General features: G+C 25.7%; 1 protein-coding gene across 5 annotated transcripts in view; it reads right to left on the reverse strand.

Annotated features, from left to right (window-relative positions):
- Positions 1-10747, reverse strand: part of LOC114121767 (tubulin polyglutamylase TTLL5) — a 40899-nt gene extending 30152 nt beyond the window's left edge. For 2 of the 5 annotated variants that reach the window (XM_050205578.1, XM_050205579.1), the window contains exon 1: positions 3200-3795. In XM_050205578.1, the coding sequence (XP_050061535.1) occupies positions 3200-3421 (222 nt within the window). In that variant the 5' untranslated portion in view covers positions 3422-3795. Of the gene's footprint in view, positions 1-3199; positions 3797-10602 lie in introns of those variants that run through there. The other 3 variants (XM_050205580.1, XM_050205577.1, XM_050205581.1) reach the window with 3 other exon arrangements.
- Between the last annotated feature and the right edge of the window lie 2411 nt (positions 10748-13158).

Raw genomic sequence — 13158 nt, forward strand, 5'->3', positions numbered from 1 at the left:
TTGTAAAAGATTAGTAAAATATGTATCACATTATTTTTTAAAAATAGTAGTTTTTGACTATTAGTTGTGAAAATACTAAAATGTGATTATATTATACATTTACTGTACCTACCACCTATATAATTGTATATATTATTTTTGGAAATAATATATTTATTAAATATATATATATACATGATTTATTGATGTTAATCATTTTTAGGTAGCAGTGATCTATTTTCAGACATCATTTAAAAAATATATATTTGTGTCTCAATAATCAAGGTAATAAAATGTATAAACAAAAAATAGACCAATAGATAAAAATATCTACAATAAATAAATTTTATTTCACTGTAATATTAAGTAAAAAAAATATCAATGCATTAAGCATAGTCTACTTTTAACCAACAATTTTATTTTATGTTGGATTAAAAAAGAAAAAACTATAATCATAATTTAAAATAATATTTATCCGATTTTCAAAATATTACAATACTATCAGAAGCCATAATCAATATAAATAAATGATTGAATGACTTTTACAACTAAAAAAAATGTATTGTTTGTGCACATACTTAAAAAACAACAATAGATATTTATTGTTTTTTACAAAAGTAATATGTTACTGTTTTATTTGTTTGATCAAAAATGTAATATTACAAGTCACCTACTAACAGTACCTAGTACATACATTGTACAGTAATCTGTTTTCTAACCTTCTTTTACCATGCGATACATTATAGTAAGTAAAAAGTATTTACATATTTGTCACGTTTCCCAACAGTATCATTTTATGTAAACAAAAAATTATTTAATATTGTTTTTGTATTACAAGACTAAGATACAAAACAAACATTACCAAAATTATTTGAATATCAACTCATACATGTAACTTAATAAGGTATGTTATATCATATTATATAAATTTATTTTACAATAGATCATAAGTTTATATTTATAAAAATTAGTTATAAAAACCCCCCAAAAAAATGATGCACTCTAGGTAATTAATTACACTAAATGTCAAGAATGAATGTTTGAAAAGAAATTGGGGATGAAATTTATTCTACTGACAAAAATCTCATTTTAGCTGAGGATAATAGCTTCACAGTTATTATTTTAAAATAGTAGTTTATTAAGTACATTTTTATAAAACAAATATTTGTTTAATTATATTAGTTATACTTCATAACTAATAGTATATTAATGTTAGTTCTGTCAGATATAATATATACCTAAAGGTATTTTTCTATATTTACAAGGTTACATATTATAATAATAAGAAACCTCAATATGACCAACAATTTATATTATGACTTTTATTTAATTTTATCTTACCTATAAAATATACTGCTTCCATCTTATAAATACATAATAACATAGTAAATTAACATTCAATTTAATGTTAATATTTTAATTTTAAAACAAGTTATAAAAGTGTAAAATATTATAACTTAGAAATAAATATAACTTACTTTACAATTAAAATATTAAAAAAAATCACTCCCAAAATATGTTGTTACCATTATTATTCTTATATCAAAACTATTGAAACTAAATGAGAACTACTGAAAGTAAATTTACTATGCTACACACTTATAAAACGGAGACAACATAAAGCAGGTAAGAATAATAAATAATATAAATCAATGATAACTAAAAAACTAATAAATAACTAATAATATTTTGATACATAATAGATTTATGGTATATATAAAAATAAGAATAATAAAAGAAACACGTTTGACAAAAAATAAGTTTATGCAATTAAATACAACTATCTTTAAATATATAATAATACAAATTTTACTATTTTAAAAAAACTGTTGATAGTTATTGTTTTTGTTTTAAAATTTAAGTATTATAATTATAAAATATTTTTATTTAATAATTTGAAAAATATAAATATTAAAATATGATTAATTATTATGTATTTATCATAATTTCATTAATGTTTGCACTTTTATAAATGTCTTCAAAACTAAAAACAAATAGAATGTGATGTAAATTCAACGATTTCTTTAATCTAGAAATTCATTAAACACATACTGAATATATCTTTAAAATAAAAATAAATACATTTCTTTAAAACAAAAGACATTGTTGGTAATTTTACTTGTTAGAAAATAATTATTTTAAGTAAATACAATTTAGTTTTATAACTAAACAAAATATTTTATACACTGATTTTCTAATATTAGTATTTTTGATTTAGGTAAATAGTTTTTTTACAATTAATTTGGTCACATATTTTTTCTTTGGTGATTATTAAAGATAAATAGCCAACACTAAGACTATCAAAAAACATTTAATTAACTACAATATACTAGACAGATTTTTTTCATAAGCAAGACATTTAAATTTATTATTTTATGAATAACACAGGTAAAATAAAGTTTGGTATAAAAGGATTATAAATAATATAATTTTATATTGATAAGAATTTTAATTCACACTTTATTAATTGTAATTATTTTAAATGTATGTGTAATTATATTCAGTAGTCTTGATAACAATGATAACTCAAATCTACACAAGGTTAACAATACATCTTACTAATATAGTTTTTTAGTTTTATAACTCTACAATTTTAGGAGAAAAGAAATAAAATGGAGATATCAATGTTTTTCAGTTATTGAGTATCAAATGTATATAAATACTTAATAGTTAACATGAATCTAAAATTGTTCAACTATATCTGATGTCTCACTAAATTGAATTTTACTAATGTATTTTTTAATTTTTTGAAATGTTTACTTATCAAAAGTCCACAATAAACAATGGAATATTTTGGTTTTGTTTAAGAAACATTTTAAATCCAATTAAGAGGAATATTTGTAAGTTGAAATATTAGTTTTCAAACGGTATACAAATAAATGTACATATGTACTGAACACTTCAGTTTAGAAAGGATACATGTAGAAAAATGTAAAAATGTATAATATAGTACCTACAATGTACAAAAACTATATACACAGTGAGACATTTTGTACCTACACAAATCTCTACTAAACAATATACTATCTGCATACTAAAATTTTTAATATTATGACCATAACCTATTTACTACAAATCATACTGCTGTAAACACACAGAATAATATTATTGAAATTGTACTTAATACATATTTTTAAGTGTTAATTGAAAAATGTACCTAATTTGTTTTTAATGTCTTAATACTTTACACGAACTGAATATTATGCTTATAGTTTCTCACCTCACGAAATCCATGGTTTGCGAGTAAAGTTAACACCAATTTTGAGTCAACATTTAATAATTTAAACGACATGTTGACCAATTTCCATGGGACGTCATCCATCGGTCGATCCAACGCTGACGGATAAAAAACACACGTTCTGTTACCATTTGAAGAATTATTGCAAACATACTTTGTGTAATCGTTGTTGTTATTTTTCCCACCCTTTGTAGTGTGGTTCATTTTGCATCGAGTAAAATTACTAAATCACAAAATAAATTACGTACGACAATTATACAAATCTAAGCTATAATCTAAAAGCTCATAGTTGATGATTTAGGTATTAACAGTTATGAAATAATAATTTTATTGTGGGTAACCATGATATATGGTGAACACCATGTCACCATCACATTGATCTAACATGGAGACGGGTAATTTGTGTATTCCACCGTATCTATTACCCAAAAAATAATAATGTTATCATAGCCCTAGGCCTTGCCATTTGGCAATAATAATGAAAACTACGGTAATAAACAGAAAATAATGATTTTTAAAAAAAAAAAAACAATGACTATATTATTATCAAAGGCAGTGTTGTGTGTTTACGTTTTACAATCACTATGGCTCTTATCACGCACGATACGGAATATCACGTCATACGAAATATATGTAGGTATATAATAATATTCTGTATACGGTTATACACGAAAATCCATAAGTTAATCGGTTTCAATGCATTTTCAACATTACTAAATTACGTATTATACGTACAGTATCTTAAACCAAGAAAGCTCATAACGTATATTATTATAGATTACAATATTTATTTATGTATTCTTTCACGATCGAGTTCTTTGTTTCCAACTACCTATATCCGTATGAGTAATTTTTTTTTATTGAAGTAAAGTGATTTACCGTGTACACACATTTCATAATTGCACACGATTGTTCAAACCACTGCGATCGTTGTCCGTTACACTAAACACTAATACTATGAATGCGTTTTCATTCGATGTAAAACGTTTTTTTTTCTGCACATCAATATACTTTCAAGTAATGTTTTTATGACGTTTGTCTATCGATCCCGTGCCGGAATCACCGTTCGAAGACCCGAGTTTTGATAAAATATACCTCTGTTGGCGACGGACCGGCTGGCGATAGGCGCCGGGTTTTAAAAAGCCTAATGGGTGCCTTGCCCGGCTTACATTTTTTTTAAATCGGTTATTTAATGATGATAACGTAACATCTGGAAATTCGTAAAATGTAATTTTGTATTTTTCTCTAACCGATGGAAATGTACGCTTTTCACTATTGCCTTGAAGTAATTTTTAGGAGTTTTTTTTATTCTAAGTTCATTTAGATTTTTCAGTTTTAGCTCACTAGATTTTACTGAAACTTATTCTCATAAGTCTTCAAATCCTGCAGTGTCTCTTAGTTGTTGAATAGATACGATAATGTTTTCAATTTTTAATTGTGCTATTGTGCTTCTTGAAAACTTAAAGATATTCATTGAAATTCTGAATTTAAGATTTCAATTATCATTACTTTTGTACAAAACAAAAAGTCAAAATTAAGTAATTGTTTGCTACAACCACTGACTTTTGCTCCATTTTCATTTTTTTCCTTTGAAATATTAACAAAAAATTCTATTAATACTGCATAATTATTAATTATCATACGTTTTAAGAGATTTAATTCTCATACACCACCTTGTTGGACAAAATGGACGAAGAGTTTTGTTATTAATTATGATTTATGTCATGTTCAGCTTGAAGAGTAAACATTGCCTGTCTTCTTGGAAAACTATCTACCACGTTATTGTAGGTTTGTGGTAATCAAAATCGTGCTATATTATATTTTCTTATCAACACGATTTTTTTTCGCTTACAACATTTTTAAACTTAAATTTTTATCACAGCTAGAATTTTATTGCAATAGTCGTTTACTAAAATTGTTGAAACTTAGATACTTGGATATAAATATACCCATTATAAAAATATCCAATATACTAATGGGTGCTCAGCCCCCATCAAAATAATTTCAATGGGTGCCTTGACCCCCGGGCACCCATGTACATGGCGCCCTATGCCGGCTGCTAATAATTAATAGCTATTTATTTAGCTGCCATCCGACAATTCCTATGTAGTTAAACAAAATCGTTATTTGATGAGATGTGGGGAATTTGTAAATAGCCTTGACATAACGTGTATATTTTAGGTTTCAGTGCATTATACGGTTTACACTCACACAGACATATAGGTTTCGAATATTAATTTGGTTTACGCATCGTACCTATTTATCATTTTGTTTTCATTGATATGTCAGTCCCGATAACCAAAGTTCCTACTTCCTTTTACCCGCATAAAGTAGGCGCCGCGAGCCGTGACAAAGTTTATAACTGAATCGGTTTGAAACTAGTATAGGTAATGACTACAATTTTGAACATCATTTTTAATACAGCACTTTATATACCTTCAGAGTTTTTAAAAATGTACGTTCGATTAATTCAATTTACAATTAACTATTAAGTATGTATTATATCAGCGATTCTTAAACTTTTTTTTCGCGGAGCTCTTGATATGCTAAAAAAAATTCGCGGAGCCCCAAAAACTTGAAATACCAATTTTACCACTCAAACAATTATGTATCAATAAATTGCTTATATAAAAATTGTATACAATATAAATGTAACTTGTAACAACTCAACTAAAAATAATATATTTAGGTACTTAAATCAGATGTGCCCACGGAGCCCCTAGATTAGTCTCGCGGAGCCCTAGGACTCCGCGGAACACAGTTTGAGAACCGCTGTATTATATTGTTGAAAAATTGAGCTCACTGCGTCTGATACTGTAATATTATATATTATATTAGTATTTAATATTAAAAAAATATGTCTTAAATTATATTAAATGAGCGATGACTTAAGGCCGGATTCTAGTGCAATTGTATCTTTTTATGGCGTGATGTTCTAAATCCTATAGAACAAACTACAAATCCAAATCAAGAAGTGCAGATTGATTTAAAAGAAGTTTTATTTTGGAAAAATCTCACTTTTCGGGCTTGTATTTATATAAAAATGTACTAATAATACTTTTGTACAAATATTTTTGCTCTATAATCTATATTATAATATCTACCTACATTTTACTCAATCATTGCTATATTAATATGTTGTTATATGAAGTATTGGACTTTTATAACTAATAGTTTAATTATAAATATTTCGATATAATACGACGTTATTTAGATAATGACAATACTACTACGATTGTGGATTACATAATATACAAATACAGTCAATACAGACTACAGTAATACAATCTATCCGCAGCAGCCGTAGTCAACTCGTGTTTTATACAATAATTTTATAGTTTATACTTGATAGGTATTATAATATAATGATATATTATAATAAATAGTAATAATATATTATGTGGTTACATATAATTTTACAGAAAAAAAACTTGGAAATCTACATGATAATAAATTTTAATCAAATATTTTAAATTAGTTTATAAAATAACAATAAATTATAAATTATATCTATTATTTATTATTATTTTATTTAAATTAAATTGATTTTTTTTAAATTTTATATTTTAATATAATACTTAATAGTTAATGCCAACTAATAAATAACAATAAATTAAATATTATAAAAATAAATAGCGTTAAAAATATAATTTGAAGAACCTATAATGAAAATTTTGTTTTGTACGATTTTGCGCATTTTAACATTTTAATTGCACGTTTTTTAGGTGCACAAAAATCCGGTCTTTAGTGATGACTGTACGGGTATGAAAGTCATAGATAAAATATGTATAATAAAAATTGTAAACAATATTTATGAAAAAATGTTAAATATGCAAATAAATTCCGAACAAACATCTATCTATTATTGTAAATAATATACATAAACATACCTATACAAAAACAAATGCAAAATATGGAAAATTAATTTATAGTTGATGTTTAAAATATGGACAAACCAGGTAGGCGTTTTTATTAAACTAAAAAAAATACTGAAATTCCAATGGTGTACAACTTCTACTTTACTGTATCTACTAATGAAAAAACAATAAATAGATTTACAATACCCAAGTTAATGTCGATAACTCTTCGACGTTAATACTATTGTATTAGTATTTCGGCATATTATTGCGATAGAAATGAAATGCACTTCACACTGTTATCGTAAGATCAATATTTGACTGTATTAGTGACAACAAATCCTGCATTAAATAATATTAAGTTAAATATAGGTATGTAAAAAAAATAAATACCTAATCAATTGTTTCAGAAAACATTAAATATGCGTATGAATGAAGTATGAACTTTCCCCTTAAAATATTGACAAAATATGGAAAATATGCACTTTAAATTTTCGATTTTTAAACTCACTATTGTACAGATCGGATTTCTAGCTCAGTTTACTATGAATAGAGAATAGGTACGTGTATCGTATGTAGAAGAATATTGTACAATTTCTATACTTCAATGTCTTATTTTAATAATGTGATGACTCTTATAGAAAAATTTAACTAAAGAAGAACCTAAAAATATTACATTGGTTTTAGTAAATTTAGTTGATGGGTGGGTGGATGAGTTTGTTTTGAAACTTTCTCCTTGAGTTTTGAAAATTCGAGTCGCCAGTGCCCGCCACTGCTATACTGATATTTTTATAGTGGAAATAGCCAGTAGGTAAGTACAATGTTTTATATATAGCGTACTTATAATATTATAATAGCATTGATTAAATATACAAAAAAAAAAAAAATGAAATAAGTAATTATAAGTTACATATTATTCACGTAATTTAAAATATATGATATAATATTATAATAAAGTTAATTTCTTTCAAATAAAAATACGATGATTATTGATTACTTATCATAGCATAAGACACTTAATTAAAACAATATTCGAATCACAAAAATAATATATAGGTGTAAAAGACCGATGACAAATCAATTGCACGAAATATCAAATGGAAAATAATAATATTATATTAGTATTATAATAATATCATGTTATACGAATACGATTTTACATTATTATTTCTTATCTCAAATTTCCAAGAATGAACAGCAGACGACGACGATTTTCGGCGTTACTGTTTATTTTTAGTATTTCATTTCCATCATAATAATTTAATTCGCAATCATGACACTGTACGCTCTCTATTGATACGTTGCATTAACTAGTTTCCATTATGCCTATCGACGTGGACTACCTATGTATATTCAATCAATGATAATATTAGTGTTTACGTGTTGACAAACAATACTGTTATGCACTTTTGTCAAATGTCGACATGACGTGTAGATCTGTACGGAGCGGAATATAGAATGCAGATGATAATATTATTATACTCTTTAGCATGCTACGGAGCATATCACGATTCACGAGTACTCGTGAGATGTGTTTTACTCAAAATATTCAAACGAAACGATGCGATGAAATATTTATGTGATGTAAACATTATTACAATAGGTACATAATAATTTACAATATACCTACCTAATCTAAATAATAAAAATTATTGCAGTTCTCAACAATAACGAATGCGTTTATTAATTAGATATTCCTATTTCTATATTATAAAGTTAACCACCGTGCCTCGATCGGTAATCAGTACCTACAACACGGCGTTTAAACTGTTTTAAAATACATAGGCAGTAGCACAATAATTTCTAATAATTTGTGCGCTGTGAACCAGACCTATTTGTTATCGCGTTGTTGGTTGCTGTCACTATTATTTATCTATCATTTAGAATATATCTATACAAAGAATTAAATGTATCCACTACCGATAAAAAAATATGTAGTTTTATAAAGCATTTGTTATTAATATAATTTTAATTATTGAATACGATTATAAAACAGGGCAGTGTATGTAAACACTACTGTACCATTAATGTACAGAAAACTAACTGAACTTACTTATATAGAACCAGAAATATATAGTATATAAGTATATTACCATTAGACACCAAAACAACTCAATATTTCAATAGTTAGAAAAAATGCTGCGGGATGAACAAAATATTTAACTTAAATAAAGTAGTATACTTACTTTTAATAAAGCACACAATGTATCTTGTTATTTTTTTTTTATAGTTACCTATTGGCTATTTTAAACATTGTATTACCTATATACTATTAGTCTCCTTATATTTATTATTATCATATACATTTTATGTCTTAGTTAGCTTAATCGAATAAGTCTAAAATTGTAAAACAATCAAAATGTGAATGGTATAACATGAATGTTTGTATTGAGTTTATTATTATAAATTGCGCTCATGGACACGAACCTGTTCATTAGAGTCCATTTATCTTTTTAAAGAAATAAACAATAATAATTATGTGGTCGTCGGAACAACACCGGCTCGACCATGGCAGATAACCACAACATGCGTCAAACCTTTTTTATATAAAAAATATAAAATACATAGGTAGTTTAAAAATAAACATAATTTTATAGATATAGATTTATAGATATATTACAATAATAATTTTTTTATATTTTTGCTTTTTAGTTTCTTTTATAACTTGTTAAGACCACTTGTGTAGATACTAATCAATTTAAAAATTATTTATTCAAACATTTATTCAAACTTAAAAAATATGAACAAGTTTAAAATCATTTATACTGAGCAATACCACAAAATAATTAAATAAAAGAAAATATTAATTTAGGACCACCGATGAAGTTATAGTACCTAATACCTATATAGGTACCTAATAAATTAATAACATTTTATTATATCGACAAAATATTTGAGTATACACTATACACTATAGAGTATAGGGCTTAAAGAAATGAGAGGGAAACAACTTTTAGTTTCAATGTTTGATATGGACGTAGGACGTGTGTAATCTATGCGCTCTACACAAATTTTAATTTGCACCAATTAAAAATAATAAAAAAAAATTTTTTGAAAAACTTTTTGTCATATGTACTTATTTTAAATAGTTTGTCAAAAATTCAATCACGTTATTTTTAATAGACGCAATTCAAAACAAATAAATAAATAATAAAATTTACATAAAGTAAAATAAAATAATTTACATATAAATGAGTAGGTATAGGTTAGGTTATAGTAGTAGGTAATATTTCAATAATAATAAAGTATGATGTAAAGATCAGGAATATTATAAAACAATATAACACTAATTGTTCAATTGTTTGTGTTATTCGTAAATAATAGTCTATGTATGTGTTCATATTTTATGGTTCTAAAACAATTAAACAAATACATTTTATAAAATTAATTAATACTAGCAATGCAAGTTTTGACAGTACAGAGTCATTAGGTATATTGAACAAATTTTAGATTCATGAATTCTCCTATCATAATATTAAAAAATAAAAACAAATTTTTGTCTACAGTACTTTAAATAATTTTACTTACATTCAACTGAAATTTTCTTTTAAAATGTGAATACACGCATATTAATAATAACGGGTTAACTGTAAATAACACGATACTAACGTTAAATTGTTTTATATTTCAACAATAAAATTGATAATTTTTACGGATGAAATAATTATTTACGTTAACTATAAGTCATTTATAGTATAGTATAAAGTATACGTAATATACTGATAAAATTGATAACACAATACATAAGTAAATTAATCAATAAACGGTGTCGACGGTAATAAAAAAAGCAATATTAACAATTATTATATCGGATAGGTACGTGTCACGTTAGATGTCGGTTTAATACAGAATGCCATGACTGATGTGAGCTCAGTTAAATATTTTATCTGGTAAATTCCAACAATTGAAATTGAAAGCGTGGTGCAAATAACCTACATGATACGATATTATTTTGTTTTCTGTTGTGGCATAGATAATTACTATTAATGTTTAAATATGACGCAAATAACATTTTTTTTTATACTTAGGCGCATATAGAATACCTATAAACGCACTTAAATGTACTTATTGATATCGCAAATTACAATTATTAAAATTGGTATAACATATTTTTATACTATATCTTTTCGATATTAGCAATAGGTAGTCGCAGAGGTCGGTTTGTGGGTATAAAACTTTGAAGAACTTTAATTGTCAGTAGGTGCAGTAACCGATAAAAATAATCTAAAACATTAGTGTTATAACGTCTTATAAGTAGGTATTTATAACTTTAAACTTATAAATATTTAATGATTAAACTTCAAAGTAATTAGAATAACAATTGATCAACAATACAAGAAAATAACCAATTGTACAAAACTGCAGGTTGGATTTGAACGTGATTACCGACAATCAAATGAAAATGCAAAACTGTAGACTTAATTTAATTTGGTTTTTTTTTTAGAAGCTTTTCATACAAGTGAAGTTGTAATGGGTTAATTCACTGAATTCATCGATACAATTACGTATACTACCTATGTCAAATTGCACGTTAGTACAACTACAGTGATGGTGTGAAGAAGAATACTATAATAATAATAAGACATAAACCTGCACACGTATGTACATACTCGTATGTAATACCTATAAATACCTAGTACGGTATAAGGGTTATGAGCAATACTCTAATGCCTATCACAAGTCCATTGTACATTGAAACCGGGAATTAAATTGAAGTTTTTTTTCGGTAGCGTACTAATTAGATTACCTACTGTGGTTATACTACAGCCTGCAGGCATGACGTCTTTTTTAAACGACAAGTGTACACTGTCTAGATTCAAGGTCTCAATTAATAATTATAATACACTTTTATGTACCTATGTCTCACTGACATAAAAAGCGATTTATGAACACTTAGACATCGCATTATTTTTGTGCTTGATAGTTTAATGGGTTAATATGGAAATGTTTTAATAAATTCTAGTTACAATTAATTATGATATGACTACTCACTGAAAATCAACAGACGCACAACGTGAATAATTTACCAAGGTAAGGTTAGGTATTTGGATGCTACAAATTTATCTGGGTGTGCACGGATGTCGAATACTCCTACTATTGACGTTTATAATACTTGCCACTCACTTCAGCCAGTGGCGTAATTTGGTTGTGTTGTTAGAGACTGGGGAAGGATAAAACGTTTGTGCTTATTTCTCCTTCTTGGCCGCTCAGTGTATTTTGGTGTTATAATATAATATACTATACATATTTTTGCAAGTTGCAAGTATGTTTATTAATGTTTACGAAGTACCTAATATTGTTTTGGTTGTATATAGGTTTATAATGTATATTATTATTTATTATATATTCGTGTTTAATTGTATTTTATATTTATATATATCTATAAAATATACTGTAGTAGTATTACATTTACATAGGTACATGAATATTGAATGTGGTGTGTCAGTCTTTAAAAAAAAGTTATAGGAAGAGGATATAAAAACCCAAATCTCCTTTTAGAAAATATGTACGAAATTAATAATATAATATAATATGATGTATATAATATTATAAAAAAACTAAATATAGTATATTGAGAGGGATGAAGCAAATACCATGTTTTAAGGAGTAGTGTTTAGGCATTTCATATTACATGTACATTTCGTCTATGTCAATGTGAGAAGCAAATGCACATTAATAAGTGTAATCCGTTACCGCATCTTTCGAGATGAAATTTGAATTCCCAGATTTACAATAATAATCAAAATAAACCATGCCCCATGAGAATTTGTCGGAAAAAAAGTATTTTATGATTTTTCTATATACCTAAATACTATAAATATTCATTTATAATAATAAAGTCGCATCGTGTCCCTTCATCATAAAAAAATTAAGTAATTCATAAAATAAAAATAACAACTATTGATAGCTATATTATTTTGCTGTATTTATTTTTGATCACAAATTATGCAACACACAACAACAATACTAATAAAAAAAGTGGTCAAGTGGGTATCGCTCTGCTGTACATTAGGTGCCGTGTGGATCACTATTATATATTATACAGGAATGTCAAATTTGAATCCAATGAAAAGTATTATTGTA

The sequence above is a fragment of the Aphis gossypii genome, chromosome X, assembly GCF_020184175.1.
Source record: "Aphis gossypii isolate Hap1 chromosome X, ASM2018417v2, whole genome shotgun sequence".
Lineage (NCBI taxonomy): Eukaryota > Metazoa > Arthropoda > Insecta > Hemiptera > Aphididae > Aphis > Aphis gossypii.